This window comes from Chlorella variabilis, assembly GCF_000147415.1.
Source record: "Chlorella variabilis unplaced genomic scaffold CHLNCscaffold_2, whole genome shotgun sequence".
Classification (NCBI taxonomy): domain Eukaryota; kingdom Viridiplantae; phylum Chlorophyta; class Trebouxiophyceae; order Chlorellales; family Chlorellaceae; genus Chlorella; species Chlorella variabilis.
The window spans coordinates 1,382,051-1,397,929 of NW_005435086.1; the positions used below are offsets into that span (position 1 = coordinate 1,382,051).

The 15,879-nt window shown below is 67.7% G+C and overlaps 4 protein-coding genes across 4 annotated transcripts in view; 2 read left to right on the forward strand and 2 right to left on the reverse strand.

Moving 5' to 3' along the window:
* CHLNCDRAFT_56737 (hypothetical protein) overlaps positions 1–4,744 on the reverse strand; it is a gene marked incomplete at both ends in the record, with an annotated part of 13,501 nt that extends 8,757 nt beyond the window's left edge. Inside the window, 14 exons of the mRNA XM_005851445.1 lie at positions 115–222; positions 386–504; positions 684–855; positions 982–1,090; positions 1,314–1,456; positions 1,657–1,727; positions 1,906–2,245; positions 2,407–2,506; positions 2,672–2,799; positions 3,019–3,164; positions 3,356–3,546; positions 3,837–4,011; positions 4,249–4,436; positions 4,686–4,744. Coding sequence (XP_005851507.1) covers positions 115–222; positions 386–504; positions 684–855; positions 982–1,090; positions 1,314–1,456; positions 1,657–1,727; positions 1,906–2,245; positions 2,407–2,506; positions 2,672–2,799; positions 3,019–3,164; positions 3,356–3,546; positions 3,837–4,011; positions 4,249–4,436; positions 4,686–4,744 — 2,049 coding nt within the window. The remainder of the gene's footprint in view (positions 1–114; positions 223–385; positions 505–683; positions 856–981; positions 1,091–1,313; positions 1,457–1,656; positions 1,728–1,905; positions 2,246–2,406; positions 2,507–2,671; positions 2,800–3,018; positions 3,165–3,355; positions 3,547–3,836; positions 4,012–4,248; positions 4,437–4,685) is intronic.
* Positions 4,745–8,333: 3,589 nt separating this feature from the next.
* CHLNCDRAFT_137911 (expressed protein) lies at positions 8,334–9,375 on the forward strand (the record flags this gene model as incomplete). Its single annotated transcript, XM_005851153.1, has 4 exons — positions 8,334–8,382; positions 8,478–8,532; positions 8,952–9,131; positions 9,351–9,375. The coding sequence occupies 4 exons, from the start codon at positions 8,334–8,336 to the stop codon at positions 9,373–9,375; spliced, it is 309 nt and encodes a 102-aa protein (XP_005851215.1).
* A 524-nt stretch (positions 9,376–9,899) lies between these two features.
* Positions 9,900–12,170, reverse strand: CHLNCDRAFT_48478 (hypothetical protein; the record flags this gene model as incomplete). The annotated part of the gene is made up of 9 exons (XM_005851446.1): positions 9,900–9,963; positions 10,118–10,244; positions 10,400–10,532; positions 10,666–10,787; positions 10,947–11,012; positions 11,195–11,323; positions 11,505–11,623; positions 11,776–11,852; positions 12,087–12,170. The coding sequence occupies 9 exons, from the start codon at positions 12,168–12,170 to the stop codon at positions 9,900–9,902; spliced, it is 921 nt and encodes a 306-aa protein (XP_005851508.1).
* Positions 12,171–12,594: 424 nt separating this feature from the next.
* On the forward strand, positions 12,595–15,709 carry CHLNCDRAFT_137913 (hypothetical protein; the record flags this gene model as incomplete). Its single annotated transcript, XM_005851154.1, has 12 exons — positions 12,595–12,633; positions 12,804–12,929; positions 13,063–13,114; positions 13,247–13,305; positions 13,474–13,525; positions 13,693–13,784; positions 13,895–14,040; positions 14,247–14,364; positions 14,481–14,660; positions 14,856–15,074; positions 15,305–15,491; positions 15,654–15,709. 12 exons carry the CDS (start codon positions 12,595–12,597, stop codon positions 15,707–15,709), a joined length of 1,326 nt encoding a protein of 441 aa, XP_005851216.1.
* Between the last annotated feature and the right edge of the window lie 170 nt (positions 15,710–15,879).

Below are 15,879 nucleotides of genomic sequence, written 5' to 3' on the forward strand. Positions count from 1 at the left end.
GATGTGCGGGATGGGGCCTCCCTCCCTGCCCTGAATCCGCGTGTGCTTGCGAGACGCCCATGCGCCAGGGTCAGCGGTGGCGCCGCAGCGTGCAGCGGCTGTGCAGCGGCGCACCTTGGATGGGTCGTGCTCGTTTGACAGCAGGCAGGTCTTGGAGTCGATGGTGAGGCGCGTGCCCAGCGCCTCCTCCTCGCTGTGCACCACGTGGCTGCTGCCGTCCACCTGCGGGGGCGAGGCGGGGTACGGAAGAGTGGCGGCGGGGCTCGGGAGGGAGGGGGTGCATCGCGCGGCACGGCAGGGGCATGGCGGGAAGCGCCACGTGCTGGTACTCTCCTGCAGAGGGCCGGCAGGCCCTCCCCAGGTGCTGCCCCCACAGGCTCCGCACCTGCACCAGCAGGCCTCCGTCGTTGAGCTTGCGCACCACCACATCCACCCAGGTGGCGCCCAGGTGCAGGCGCAGGGTCTGGGGGCTCAGCCGCACCGCCTTCACCCCGTACTTGACGCCTGCAGGGGGCAAGCGGGGGGAGGAGCAGCCAGGCGGCCAGGGGCAGGTCGGTGCCTCCGCTACCGCGGCCAGCCGTGCAGGAGGTACACCGCAGGGCACCAAGCCCGCCGCGCCACACCAGCACAGGCAGCGGCGGGTGCAGTGCTTTGCCCAGCCAGCCAGCCAGCCAGCCGCTCACCGTCCACCACAAACTCCTCGCGCAGGGTGGTGAGGGAGATGCGTGCAGGCGGCAGCTGCCCCTTCTCCAGGTAGCTGAGGTACTCTGCTGAGCGGGACGACACGTGGCCCAGCGCGCGCAGCACGGTACCGCAGATGACAGACAGGTGCCAGGGGGGCCGCTCGCTGCGCACCTGCGGAGTGCGACACGTGGGAGGAGGCAGGGTGGTTACTTGTTACCAGTAAGGCGGCAGCTGGCACCAGAAGGAACCCCCAGCACAACAGGTGCCGCCGGCCCCCAGCCCAGGCCAGCACCGCACCTGCGCCGAGATGCGTGCGTCCAGCCAGCCCGTGTGGTGCGTGTTGGCCACAAAGTCGGGGCTCTGCACCAGCTCCACCACATAGTCCACAATGGTGCGGATCTCGCCCCTGGGGGTAGGGGAGGAGGAGGGGGAGGGGAGGGGCAGGGTGGGGTGGGATCGGAGAGGTGACGGGGCGGGCAAGGGGAACAGCGGCAAGGAAATCAGAGGGGGAGAGGAGCAGGCATGCCAGCGGAGCACGCAGAGAGGCGGAAGCAAGCAGGTTGGTTGGTGGGGCGATGTACCTGCTGTCCCCACACCCTATGCTCCTCCCACCGCCCCCAGCCACCCACCTGATCTTGATTTCCTTGAGAGCCACCACCATGGCGCGTATGGCCGCCTCCCGCGTCTCCCCCTTGGCAAACAGGTGGCCAAACTGTGAGTCCGAGTACTCGTGGATGGCGCCGCCGCCCTTGACGGAGAAGTAGCCCCAGACCTGGGGAGGAGTTGAGAGAGGGAGGGGAGGTGCAGGGTGGTGAGAGGCTGAGCACAGGGGGGAGATGGGGCGCGGTGGCAGCAGGAGGGTGATTGTGTGGTGCTGGCTGGGAAGAGGGGGGGCAAGCCACTTTCGGCAGGCAAGGAAGGGATGGCACACGGCACGGACAGGCGCCTGCAGCGCGGCCCCACCAACCCCACCTCTGGCGTGGAGCGGAAGGAGATTTCGTCGATGCCACCGCAGGTGGGCTTGAAGCCATCATTGGCGTTCTCTGCGGGAGGCAGCAGGCGGAGGCCACGTGTGTACTGGCACAGCAAGCATGGCTGCGGAGCGCCAGGCAGCCTCCCCCTCAGCAGCAGAGAGCCCAGCCCAGCTGCTCCAGCAAGCCCAGGACGGCATGTCCTCCCCATGCGCACACCCCTGCCAGCGCTCGCTTCCCCTGTGCCCACCTGCCGTGATGCGCACCGCCACCACGTGCCCCGCTGGCGCCACGCGCGCGCCGCCCTCCCAGTCCAGCGCCCCGCTCCCCGCCGGGTCGGCGCCCAGCATGCGGCGCAGGTCTGGGATGGCGTGCAGGGGCACGCCCATGCCCACCAGCAGCTGGCAGGCGGGGATGTTGACGTTGGAGATCCACTCGGTGACCGGGTGCTCCACCTGCAGCCGCGGGTTGAGCTCCAGGAAGCAGTACTGCCGGCTGTCCATGATGTACAGAAACTCCACGGTGGCCGCCCCCATGTAGCCCACGCTGCGCGCCAGGGCGCGTGCGCACCGCTCCATGTCGGCCAGCACCTGCAGGTGTGTGTGTGGTGGGTGGAGGGGCAAAGTGGGGTGGCAGCTATGGTCATAGCACAAGAAAGGAGCAGAGGGTAGGAGCATGGCCCAGAAGGCGATGCACAGGAACAGCAGGGCGTGGTGTGGCGAGGTGTGCGCCAGGCGTCTGGGGGCCGCACCTCTGGCGGCGCCGCCACCACTGGCCCCTCCTCCACAATCTTTTGGTGCCGGCGCTGCACCGAGCAGTCACGGCTGAACACGGAGCAGACGTTGCCGTGCCTGCGGTTGTGTGTGTGGGGGGGGCACGGGCAGGCAGTGCAGGCGGACTTCAGAAGCAGTGCTGCCACACCGGTGTCCCTACGGCCTTGGCATGGAACTGACGGCGGCGCAGACTTGCTTCCTACACGCCCCCACCCTCCCCTCCCCTCCCCGCTGCCCGCCCACCTGTCTGCCAGCAGCTGCACCTCCAGGTGGCGGCTCTGCGGGGCCAGCTTCATGGCAAAGATGGGCGACCCAGGCACCTCGCCCTGCACCTGCTTGAACAGGCGCCGCACATCGTCGTCGCTCATCACCTGCGGGGCAGGGAGGGGAGGGGAGGGGAGGGGGCACGTGGTGGGGCAGGCCAGGCCAGGCCAGGTCGGGGCCAGCCAGCTTGGAGGCAGAGGGGAGATAGGCAGGGCTGCCGCACCCCCTCCACACGCAGCCAGCTCTGGGGTAATCTGTGCTTTGCGCCCTCGCCCCACACCCCAGCTCATCCCGCCCTGCCAACCGCGTGGCACCCCCGCCCCCACCTTGCGGATGCCCTTGCCGCCGCCCCCCCACGACGCCTTGAGCATGACCGGGTATCCGATGCGGTTGCAGCACTCCAGCGCCTCCCCCAGGTTGTGGATGCAGGCGCGGTCGTACACGTCGGCAGGGATGACGCCCCCGGCGCACGCTGCAGCGGGAGCCCCAGGGAAGGAGGCGGCGGCGGGGACGGGTTGGCGAGGCAGGAGCGGCACGACTCGCGGCAGGCCGCAACATGCGCTGCCGAGGCCAGCCCTCGGGCAGCCCTGCAAACACCGCCTCCCATCCCAGCCCCTGCAAACAACACACACTGCACCCTCCCCCAGCCCCGCCTCCCCTCACCCGCATAGTCCACCGTGACGCCGTCGCCGCTCCAGGGGATGGTGGGCACCCCCGCCGACTGCGCCAGGATGGTGGACCCGATCTTGTCGCCCAGGGCCGCCATGGCAGCGGCGGGCGGGCCCAGGAAGCGAATGCCGGTGGGGGTGGCATCCAGGGCCTCGGGGAGCTCGGGCTTCTCAGAGGCGTGGCCCCTGCAGGAGCAGGAGGAGGGAGAGGAGGAGGCAGGGGTGGATGGCGGGAGAGAGCTGGGGGTCGGCATGGCAGCCAGGGTGTGGCAAGGGTGTGATGGGCAGGCGTCAAGGGAATGGAAAGTGGCGAGAATGTGGCAATGTGGCAGGCTGGGCCCCGTAACCGCTGCCTGCTCCCCGCCCGCTCGGCAGCTGTGCCGTCGCCTGCTGGCCTGGTGCCAGCGCAAGTGATGCACCCAACCAACCAGCCCCCACCCCCAGCCCCCAGCTGCAGCCCCATCCCTGCAGCTCACCAGCCCGGCCAGACCGCATCCACCCCCGTGCGCATGGCCATGGCGGCGATGAGCTGCACGTTGGCATAGTTGTTGGTGTTCTTGCCCCCCGGCACCTCCACAAACTGGTCGGCCATGCGGATGTGCTCCGCGTCCGCCCGCATGTCCTCGGGTGTGGCCATGGCAATCAGGTTGACTGCAGGGGGCCCAGGCAGCGGGCGGCGTGGGAGCAAGGAGCGGCGGGGGCAGCCGGTCGGCCAGCTGGCACCGGGTGACTGCCAGGCCAGTCGACTGCCTGCCATGCACGCCACCTCGCGCATACCTGCAAGCAACCAGCCGCAGGCATGAGCAGGCTGCCCTCCCCCCGCCTTGCCCGGCCACCGGCCACCAGCGCCGCCGTCGCAGCAGCAGCCGCAGCACCGCCGCCGCCCACCTGCCCGCTCGTTGCCAAAGTTCTTGTACGCCCAGCTGCGCACGCTGCGCATGAACTTGGTGGCTGCCAGCCCGTTGTTGGCCACCAGCACCGAGTGGATGGCCTTGTCGCCGCCCCACTCCGCAACCTGTGCATCCAGCTGGGCCGCCACCTCAGCGGTGCGCTTGGGCACGCCCAGGCGCGTGGAGCTGTGGCAGGGGGGAGGTGGGGCAGGAGGCAGGCACGCCAGGCAGGCTCAGGGCAGGCACGGTGCGGAGCAGTCGAAGCAGCAAGGTGGTACCGCGCTCTCGGCACAAACGCGGCAACAACCGGAGGTGTATCACGCATCGCAGCATGCCATGCGATGCATCTGGCTGGCTTGGTAAGCCGGCCCACAATGGCTAAGCGGGGGCTGTCCGCCTGTGTGCCCCATGTGGGTGGCTGCCAAGTCAACCGACCAGTCAAACACAGCAGGCAGGCCGAGGCTGGCTTCCCGCCTTCCCCGGCTGTGCTGCATGTGTGGGTAGTGCCCACCTGCTCAGGTCGCCATATGACATGCTCAGGAGGGAACGGGCGCTGGAGGAGGACAGCATGGAGCGTGAGGAGCCGCCGCTGCCCTGCCGCAGGTGCCTGGCAGCCACCTTGGGCGGCGCCGCCGCCGTTGGGCTGCCGCCACCGGCGACGGCGGCAGCTCCTGCGGCTGCAGCGCCGTTGGCCGTGGGCTCGCCATTCTGCTCCTGCTGGGAGGGGGCAATAGTCTGCGTCATTCCTGCCTCCGCCGGTCCTAGGGAGTTGAGGCGAGTCCCCTGCTGCCAGTCTCAAGCATCCCAGGAGGAATGCGAGGCGGGGAACCGAGAGCGGGATCGGTGCGGCAGTGATCAGGCGGTGGCAGCGGGAATGTGAGACACCCCGTGCAGCCAGCACCAACTTCAGTTCACTGCACAGGGAGCGAACGCGTCGCTAGCAGTGTCACAAGATGAAGCGACATCATGGCCGGGACGATGTTCGGAAGACTGCTGGAGTCGGCAATTGGACCAGTGGGGTTACAGAGGAAGGCGCGGGCGCCCAGTTGGGCGTCAGAGGAATGTGCATTCGGGCCGGGAGCCCTCTTAATCGACTGGCTTGATCGATCTCGATGTCAGTGTGATCGGCAAGCTGCCCTCTGCCCAACTTGAGCCAACCTGCCACCCGCGCCGGCCCCTCTGGAGGAACCAGGGGCGCCATCATGGGCGGCAAGGCACAGGGAGCGCCCAAGGAATTCGCGGCGCAGCTGATCGCTGCGCTGGAGGATGCACAGGCCGCCGCAGCAGTGAAGAAACCGGCCTCGCAGCTGGCTCAGGCGGCCTTTAATCAGCTGCAATTTGATTTTCCCGTGAGCAGAGGCCCGCAGCAGCTGGCCGTGCATACTGCCGCCGCCGCCGCCCGCCGCCGCTCAAACGTCAAGCCTGCTCACCCCTCTTGCCGGTGCCGCTCTTGCAGGTGGTTGCTCCCGAGGGGCTGGCAGCGCTAGTGGAAGAATATGCCAGTGGCGACCGCCGGGGCGTCAGCAGCCGCTTCCTCGGCGTGTTGCGGGACAGCGCGGACTCGGCCGCGACTGGCAGCGATGCCAGCGGACCCGCCGCCGCCAGCATGAAGGGCGGAGGCAGCAGCTCTGCTGCCAGTGACCTGGTGCCCCTGTATCAGCAGCTTTATGCGGTGGCGGTGGTGCAGAGCCTGTGCACCTGTCTGGAGGCTCCCGAGGCGGCCGCGGCAGCTCAGCTTGCCAGCCTGCACCCGGGCGGCTCTGTGCTGTCGGCAGAGGGATACAGCCAGCTGGAGCAGGTGCTGGCAGGCGCGGCAGAGGGCGCGGCAGGCAGCGAGATTGAGCTGGAGCACCGCCTCTCGCAGCAGGTGCGCATGTGTGGTGGGATGGCGGGCAAAACGGGCAACTGCCGCTGGGCCTGTCCTTGCCAGCCCTGCAGCTCAGCTCTCTGTGCAGCCTTGCACTGTAGCTCCCGGCTGTAGCAGTTCCTGACACATGCTGCGCTGGGCTGCATTGCGTCTGCTGTGCAGGAGGATGACGACAGCACCGCCTATGAGCCGATTGAGCAGCTGCAGCGGCCGCTGCGGCTGCCCGCGTGCGCAGCGCCGCTGCAAAGCGGGGCAAGCGGCGGCGGCTCTCAGGCCAGTGTCGAGGGCCTGCCGGACCAGCTGGCTGAGCTGGCGGGGCACCTGAGCTACCACTCAATGGCGGACGCGGGGGCGTGGCGGGAGCTGCGCCTCATGCAGCGCCTGGCGGCCTGCCTGGCTGCGGCCAGGCGCCACCCGCGGTTCCTGGAGCTCGAGGGCGTGGCACAGCCGCTGCTGCGCCTGGCCACCGACCGCCTGGTGGCCGCGCCCGTAGAGCTGGAGGCGGGATTGCCAGCCATCATGGACGCTTTGGGGGTGCCCGGCAGCAGCAGTAGCACCACCACCCCAACCGGCAGCAGCAGCGGCAGGGGCGGCGCCAAGGAGGATGCCGCCGCGGCCGAGCTGGCGCTGGCAGCTGCTGTGGCGCTGGCGGCGCAGGTCACGGCGCCGGCGGCGCGCCGCCAGCTGTGGCAGGAGGTGCACCAGCGGCTGCTGCCGCTGGCTGCGCAGCAGCTGGAGCAGCAGCAGATTGCGCTGGCCCGGCAGGCGCGGGCAGGCGGCTCTGGGGGGGCGGGCCAGGTGCAGCCCGGCCCTCAGCAGCTGTACCGCATTGCGCTGCCCTGCCAGCTAGTGTACTTTTATGTACTGCAAGCGCCGCCAGCGGCGCTGATGCCGACGCCCGGCAGCGGAAGCGGCGGCGCCAGCCGTGTGCACGAGGCGCTGCTGCGGGGCGGCCTGCTGCGCTCGCTGGTCTTGCTCTTTGTGCAGCTGGGGGGGCAGCCAGGCGTGGAGCCGCTGCGCTGCACCCTTCTGCTGGCCTGCACGGCGGGGCAGCCGCTGGTGGATTGGGCTGCGGCAGTGCCTGGCTTCGCGACAGCGGTGGCGGCGCCGCCCCTGCAGCCCGGCGGCGACGCGCAGCTGCACGGCGCGCTGTGGCAGGTGCTGCTGGGGCATGGCGGCGCGCAGCTGGCGGCGCTGCTGGCTGATGCCCGCCCAGCGGACAAGGTGGGTGGCAGGCTGTGCGTGTCAAGACTGTGAGGGTTGCAAGTGCTTGTGCCCATGGGCAAACTGAAGCTTGTGACGTTGCAGCCCTACCTGCTGCTCAGAACAGTGCACACGATCCGCTGACCTCTGGACTGTGCCACTCGCCCTCCTCCCTCCCGTGCCTCCCTTGCCTGGGGCAGGTGCCCGGCGTGTACCAGGCACTGCAGGTGATGGCCGACATGCAGGCGGTGTCGCGCCGCCCTGCACCGCTATGGGATGCCGCAGTGGATGCGGCGCTGCGTGACCTGGCTGCCACGCTGCGTCAGCACTACAGCAAGCCGCGGAAGGAGGAGCAGGCGGCGGCGGCGGCGGCGGCGGCGGCTGGGGTTGGCGGCGAGGAAGGCGGGCAGCCGGAATCGGCAGGCGGCGACAGCTGCGGCGATGACAGCGGCGGCGAGGCGGATGGCGACGACGAGCGCGACGCGCGCAAGCTGGCGGTGGGGGCGGAGGAGCAGGCGGAGCTGCTGGCGGAGCGGCGTGCACAGCAGCTGCAGCCTGCCTGCCTGAAGCTGATCAAAGACCTGCTGCAGCGGCATGGCGGCGGCGGCAGTGGCGGCAAGCACGACTGAGGAGGAATGGTGACTGGGTGGGCCTCCTCCTCACGTTTTGCCGCTCCGATTGAGACTGGATCCCATGACATCCTGTAACAGGTGGTTTAATTGGCAGCAACCGGAGGTGCAGGGCTGGCCAGCGGCGGCAGGCAAGGGGCGGCGGGCGGGGCGGGAGGCGGGGCACGCCCGACCGGCGGTGAATGCGGCGCCCCTGCCTGACCCGTTTGTGCCAACCCGAGAGCTGAATGCGCCCGTGCGGAGGGCTGCGGAGGGCGCGAGATGATTTGGGTCCTCGGACCCAGGGATTTGCTGCGGGTGGCTCGGATGAGAACGCCTTTCATGGCCATCGGCGCCTCACAGTAGCCTTCAGCGTCTCCCCCTGCCCCCCACAGCCCAGACACGATGATGGCTCTGTCCCTCGCCCAGGCCAAGCCCTTCGTGGGCTCGCAGGGTGAGGCTCGATCGGGGCTGCGGGCCGCAAGCCCCCGCCTTTTCGCCCGCTCGCAGCTCTGACGGACCCCTGGCTCCCCTTGGCTCTGTGTGCAGTGGCCGCCAAGGCCCCTCGGGCGCAGGCACGCGTGGCCCGGCCTGTGGTGTGCAGGTGAGGCCCTGCCCGCCCGCCGGCAGCATCGGGCAGCCCGCCAGCGGATCGTGGGGCAGCTGCAGCAGCGCAACGGGTGCTGGGGCCGGCCACGATAGGGATCAGCCTGCCGGGATAGGCAGGAGATAGCTGTCGCTGTGGGGCCCCAGACGCCCCCCAGGGGCGCTCAAACGGCTCAGATGGCAGCCTCCATACCGCCGGCAGGGCCAATGCGGGCTGCGTGGGTGGATGGCACCGGCCTGAGGATTGAGCGGGGGCTGCGAGGGGCTGCGACCCACCGCTGCTGCCCTGCCCTCCAGCCAGCACAGGAGGCAGCATGCAGCAGCCCCCCGCCGGCAGCCATGCTAGCAGACCCAAATGCCATGGCGAATCGCTCGAGTCGCTCACCGCACCGCCGCTGCTCCCTTCCCGCCCTGCAGCGCCGCCGCCCCCAAGAAGGAGGCTGTGGTCGCGGGCGTGACCGCTGCTGCTGCTGCCATGCTGGCCAGCCCCCTGGCAGCCCAGGCCGCTGCCACCCCCAGCCTGAACAACCTGATCGGCTCCCTGGTGGCGGGCGGCGCTGTGCTTGCCGCGATTGCGGGCGCTATCTCCGCGGTCTCGTGAGTGCTGCCGCTGCTGTGGCTGGCTGCTGCCCTGTGTGGTGCTTGCTACGTGCCACTTGCTGCCGCATGTATGAATTTTGTTGCTGCGCTTTGCGACAATGGTGCCGTCAGTTTCATGCCGTGAGCGGTGCTGCCGCAGTGAGCAGCATGCGCTTGATGCCTGTGCATGCCGCCTGGGCCCTCACCCGCGCTGCCTCTGCTCCCATGTCCGTGCAGCAATTTCGACGACATCCGCCGCTAAGCACTGGCCGGAAGGGCGTTGCCTGCCCACGAGAAGAGAAACCCTCACCCTTGCTGCGGCCTTGTGCCTACTTTGCTCGTTTTTGCTCAGCGCTGGGGCGGCGGCGGGGCGCCCCATGTCAGGACTAATGTGCAGTACTTGCATTTAAACCTCTCCTGTAACAGCCCCGCAACACATGCTGTCGCAGTGGCGCCACGGGTGCTGCCAGGGAGGAGAGGCTGGTGTGTGATGACGAGGAAGGTGGACAGGTTGGGAAAAGAATTCACGGACGGGGCATTGCGAAGGCGCGGGGGAGTGGCAAAAGAATGACAGGGCAGTGCACAGGCGGGTAGGGGCAGAAGGCATGAGCCCTTGCGCTGTGAGCGGGAGTTATGTTTGGAGCAGACAAACCATGCATGGGCGGTACAACAAAGGGCATATGGAAACATGAATAAAAGTGCATTGCAAACAGGGCAAGACATAATGCTGGGGATTTGCATGGGCCGGGTTCGTTGGTATCGACAGCTTATGCGTTGGTGGGGTCATCAGTGCTTGGCTGACGGCGCGCCCATGAGGTGGCGAAGCTTCTCGAGCGTAAGGAACATGGCACTGCAATGGGGGGCAGGTTTGGAGAGAGGGGTGCTGAAGCTGCCCCTGTCAGCTGTTGCAATTCAGGCATGCCTGTTCTTTGCCGAGACAAGCAAACACAACGGCTCCATGCTACTGGTGCCCCACACCAGGCAAGCAAAGCGCGGCACCTCACATGTTCCAGCTGCCGAGGCGCAAGAAGTTGGCGCTGAAGCCTGACCAGAAGGCGAGCAGGCCCTCATTGCGCATCGTCTGCATCACTACGTGCCCCACCCCTTGGTAGCCGCCGGTGGCAGACAGCGCTGCAGGGGGCCAAGGCAGGGCAAAACGCAGCAAGTGAGCGCGGGGCTTGGCTTGCTGGCCTCCAGCCAAGGGCAGTATGGGGCACCAGATTGCGGGCACTGGGAGGCTGCCACAGCTTGGTTGCGACCGTGCACGCCCAGCAAAGGCGGCGCACCCATGGCGCGCGACTTTATCACGTCAAAGGGGGAGCCGGCAGCCACGGCCAGGAAGCCGGCGCAGAGGGAGGCGGACAGGTGGCAGTAGACGTTGTCGTGGAACCCAAAGCTGGCCATCAGCAGCTGCTTGATCTGCGGGGAAGCAGAGCGGCAGGAGGTGGCTCATAGGTACGAGTAAGCCCACCCCCCTTGACTGTCAGTTCCCCCGTGTTGACTACCTGCTGCCTGGCTGCCTCCCTGCCAGCAGCACCGCCCCGCCCCGCACCTGGTCGTACGTCGCCAGCTCTGCCGCGTTCACAACCGAGTTGCGGGCAATGTTGGGGGTGGTGCCGGTCCACAGGGCCTTGACGCCCTCCTGCCGCACAATCATGCCGTAGGCGGCCATCGCTGTGGGCACAGAAATGCGGGAGGGCGGGGCAGCGCAGGTGTGGCGGCGGCCATTGCCCAAGCAGAGCAAGCATATGCATTTCCTGTGAGGCATCACAGTTGCCACAACATGCCGTGACTATCAGTAGCAGTATCCCATCCTGGCGCAGCACGCCCCACCTGACGGGTACCTGGACGGCGTCCCAGCGGGCAGTTTGCCCTGCGCCTGCATGCGCACCTTCAGCACTGCGGGCCAGCAAGCACGCAGGTGGCACAGGCCCGGGGGCAGTACAGGTGAGGAGGCAGCAGGAAGGGGCTGTGGCCACGGAGGCCAAGAGGTTTGCAGGCAGTCAGGCTGCTGCGCCATGCCCCGCCCCGCATTTCAGCCGTCAGCATGCCCTCATGCAACCTGACCCAGCCCCGCACACCGTCGGTGGGGTTGCCCACCAGCACGCCAAAGGTGCCGGCCGTCAGTGCTGCCGCAATCTTTGTGGGGATGGATGTGTGCCCCGCCTCCTCCTTCATCAGCCGCCCGTAAAAGTCGCGGATGGGGTCATCTGCACACGGCGGGAACGGGGGTTGGGGGAGCACGCACAGCCGCAGTCAAGGGCAAGGGTTGGAGGAGCTGGGTTAGAAGGGCGCCTGCTTGCTGCCAGCCTGCAGAGCGGCATCGGGCGTGCAGGCGGCGGCCACCGCTGTGGGGCATCTGACGCGGTGCATGCCGATGCAGGCGCTCACAGGTTGCGATGCGCACGCCACCCAGCAAGATCTGGCGGTGCAGGCCGGGGACCAGCCCCTTGTAGAGCGAGGCAACGCCCTCCTCCCGCGCAACCTTTGCCAGCGTGCCCAGCGTGCCCCTGCAACGCAGCCAACAGACTCGGCAACCTGGGGAAGATGAATGGTGGCTCGACAGGGTGGCGAGCAGGCAAGGGGCAGCAGCTGGACTGCAGAGGGGGGCGCTGGGAGACGGGAGCGGGCAGCGCCTTTGGCGTGGGGCAGGCGCTCTCACTTGTACTTGGCGGGCGCGCCCGAGGCACCCTGTACCTGCAGCCGGACCTTCACGGTGTCCATGGGGATTGTGGCAACCTGCGGCGCATTGGTGGGTGCAAACGGGTGGCATCAAACACCCGCCTAGGGCACAGGGGGCGGCGTGCAAGGCAGCGGCCACCGCCGTCGCCGCCGCCTGCGCTTGCGCTGGCATTGGGCGCACTGGCGCATGCAGTCCCAATTTTAGGCACGGAGTCTGAGGGTTCCTAAGTGCTTCCTAGAGGGGTGCCTTGCTGACCCCCATGGGCTGCTGACCCTGCGATTCCCGCTCACCTCCCCGGTGCATGCGGCTGCTGCACTGGCAGCGAACGTCTTGTAGAAGGGGAGCGCAGCAGGAGTCGTCTCATTGTGGGGCATGGTGAACTCGCCGAATCGCTGGACCTGCAGAGCTATCGACTAGACACCATGGTACACGCCAGAAGCATCATCTGAAGGCTGCACATTAAGGCACGTATTCCTTTGGCTTGGGGTTTGGGCTGTTGTGCCCGGCTGGCGACGGCTTGGGCGCCGGCGCTATTCGTGCGCCGCTGGCTGCGGTGCCCCGACATGGTCACGCAGGAGCTCATGGCACCCTCACAGTACATCATGCAGTGTGCCATGGCTCCGCCTATCGATGCCCCTCCCTGCCCTCGGGGCGCCGCCTCGGGCTTGGTCGCCGCCCGCCAGGTTGGCGGCGCACACAGCGGCACTCATGACACGGCTGGCAAAAATTGAGCAAGCGCTCTTTGATCCTAGAATTGACCTAAAGTTAGGCTGCTGCCTGCAACTCTTGACTTTGCACATGTCTCTGGCGGCGGCGAAGGGCACCCGGCCCCAGCAGGTGAGAGCATCGGTGATCCTGGAGCGTTGCAGACAGAGAGGGCTGGGTTGACGCCGCGAAGTCCAGGGTGCACTGAGGGACCAACCCTAATAGCGCTCTGTTGCGCCAGGCAGCCAGAAGCGCACAATGTTGGTGGCTGCGCAACCCTTCTGCCCTTCTGCAACGTGCAGGCGGCCTGCTGCGGCGCTGCCCGGCGGTGGAGGCGGCGGGCACCGGTGGCAGTGCACGCTGCGGCGCAGGTCCAAACTGCCAGCCGCCTGGACGCTGTGGAGCAAGCGCCTCCCGACCCCATCCTGGTGAGTTCTGTTACTCAAGGGTTGCTACCCACCCCTAGGACTGGCTGTCGTCCTACCTGCCGAGGAGCGGTTGGCACGGCGCCACCTGCCAGCGGCGGCAGATGAGCCTTGCACCTGTGCCCCTGGGTTGCAGGGCGTGAGCGAGGCGTTCAAGAAGGACACCTCCCCCGATAAGCTCAATCTGGGTGCGTCTTGCGGGAGGGGAGATGCACCGCTCTGTTGCTGCAAGGGCCTGCCTTGGTTGCGCCGCCGCCTCCCTCCCATCTTGTGCTGCCGTTGCCGAGGTGGCGCGCTTCTGCCTGGTGCTCTGGGTGCAGGTGTGGGCGCTTATCGCACCGAGGAGCTGCAGCCGTACGTGCTGAAGGTGGTGCGCAAGGTGGGTTGGGCAGGGTTGGCAGGCAGCTGAGCAGTAATGGATGGGGTGCTTTGTTTCATGCAGCACATGGGCTGGCAGCAAGTCCCTGGCGGGGTCATCCCCATGCAGCATGCTACATGCGCCTGCTGTGCTGTGCTGTGCTGTGCTGTGCTGTGCTGTGCTGTGCAGGCTGAGGAGCGCATGCTGGCCAAGGATGAGAACAAGGAGTACCTGCCCATTGGTGTGTGGGTGGAGCGTGCCTTGTGGGGGTGTGCCCTGAAGCTGGTGGCTGCCTGTTGCTCCAGTGAGGGCGCCCGCACGTTGCCATCCCAAGGGACTCGCATGTGTGCTTGCCTGCGTGTCTCACTGAGCGTGCCTTGACCTGCCCGGGCTGGCTGGGCCCTGCAGAGGGGCTGGCCTCCTTCCGCCAGGCCACTGTGGAGCTGCTGCTGGGGGCCGACAGCCCGGCCATCCAGGAGGGGCGCGTGGCAGTGCTGCAGGTGCGGCCGCCTGGCGCGTGTTGCTGGGGCAGGTGCAGCGGTGTGCTTGCTCTCGCAACACAAATGTACGCACCCGAGCGGCAGCCCGCCCGCCTGCCCCTGTGCTGCAGAGCCTGAGCGGTACGGGCAGCCTGCGGGTGGGAGCCGAGTTCATCGCCAAGTTCATGCCGGGCACCGTCGCCTACATCTCGCGCCCCACCTGGGGCAACCACAAGAACATCTTTGCTGATGCCGGCGTGGAGTGGAGGGAGTACAGGTAAGCGGGGGCTTGCTGGGGGAGCAAGTGTGCTGGGTGACGGAGGCTGTGCTGGGCCGGGGATGCCTGCAGTGAGGCTGTGCTGTGCCAGGGATGCCTGCAGTGCAGCTCAACAGGCACCCTGTGCTTCACTGGCTGTGCCTCCTTGCCCTTCTCTGCCCCGCTCCATCCCCGCCACCCCTGCCTGCCCCTGGCCCTGCCCGCAGCTACTTTGACCCCGAGAGCATCGGCCTGGACTTTGAGGGCATGCTGGCCGACCTGCAGGCCGCCCCCGACGGCTCCGTGGTGCTGCTGCACGGCTGCGCGCACAACCCCACGGGGGTGGTGAGCGATCGCGCTGGAACCGGCCGCGATGTGGCAATGTTCCAGCAGCACGATAGGCCCAGCCAGCCCACCGACACCTCCACTCACCAGCCCGCCCCGCCGCTGCCCCGCCGCAGGACCCTACCAAGGAGCAGTGGGCCCGCATCGCCGACGTGCTGCAGGCCAAGGGCCACCTCCCCTTCTTCGACGTCGCCTACCAGGGCTTTGCCACGGGCAGCCTGGAGGAGGATGCCTTCGCGCCCCGCTACTTTGTGGAGCGGGGGCTGGAGTTTGCGGTGGCGCAGTCGTACAGCAAGGTGGGGCGTGGCTGGGGTTGGGGCACGAGGCCAGTGCGCAGGCCAGCAGCCGGGGCGTGGCGGAGATGCCGCCCAGGGCCAGGGAATGCCCGCCAGCCCTGCTCCTTGGGGCTTGGTCCCAATAGGCACGGTGCACACACCCTTTACCCCCCTGAATCCTCCCCGCACCCCACCTCACCCCGCCCCACCCTGCAGAATCTGGGGCTGTATGCGGAGCGGGTGGGCGCCATGAGCTTTGTGCTCAGCGAGGCGGGCGCTGCGCAGCGCGTGCTGAGCCAGATGAAGCGCATCGCGCGCGCCATCTACAGCAACCCGCCGGTGCACGGCGCGCGCATCGTGGCGGAGGTGGTGGGCAGCGAGGAGATGTTTGGGGAGTGGAAGGGGGAGATGGAGATGATGGCGGGAAGGATCAAGGTGGGTGTGCTGGGGAGAGCCGGGCCAGGGCAGGCAGGCAGGCTAGGGCAGAACGAGGGCTGCGGGGCGTGCGGCAATAATAAAAGATGGTACAGGCTCACGTTGTTGCAGTAGTGCATGCTGCCTTGTGCTGTGCTGCTGAGGCCTCGGCCCCCGTCGGCTGCCGCCGCTTCTCACCTTGCCTGCATCACGCTTGCCGCGAGGCCCACCTGCCCCGCCCCCACCTGCAGGGCGTGCGCCAGGACCTGTATGACGCCCTGGTCGAGATCAACCCCGATAAGGACTGGAGCTTCGTGCTCAAGCAGATCGGCATGTTCACGTTCACCGGCATGACGCCCCAGCAGTGCGACAACATGACCAACAAGTGGCATGTCTACATGACCAAGGATGGGCGGCTGTCGCTGGCGGGGCTCTCGAGTGCGTGTGTGTTTGTGACCAAGTGACCAGGCTTGCGTGCTCACTGCGTGTCGGCTGGATTGCTGCAAGATATGGCGTGTGCAGGGCTGGGTAATGCACCTGCCATCCCTTGTTTCAGCACCTACAAGATGTTGAAATGCAGCCTCCCTCGTGCTGCTGCAGGCGCCAAGGCGGCGTATCTGGCCCGTGCCATCGACGACTCGGTGCGCAACTACTGAGCCGACCAACATCAAGGCCAGGCATTTGTTGGCCCATTGTCGACAGTCCTCATCATTTGTTTCTTCTTCTTTTATCTCAATGAACCAACCATCCTGTAATAAATAGCAGTGCGGCGGCGTGCTGTGCTGTGCTGCGCAGGCGCCAGCTCGCCGCCATCAGGATTGGTGGC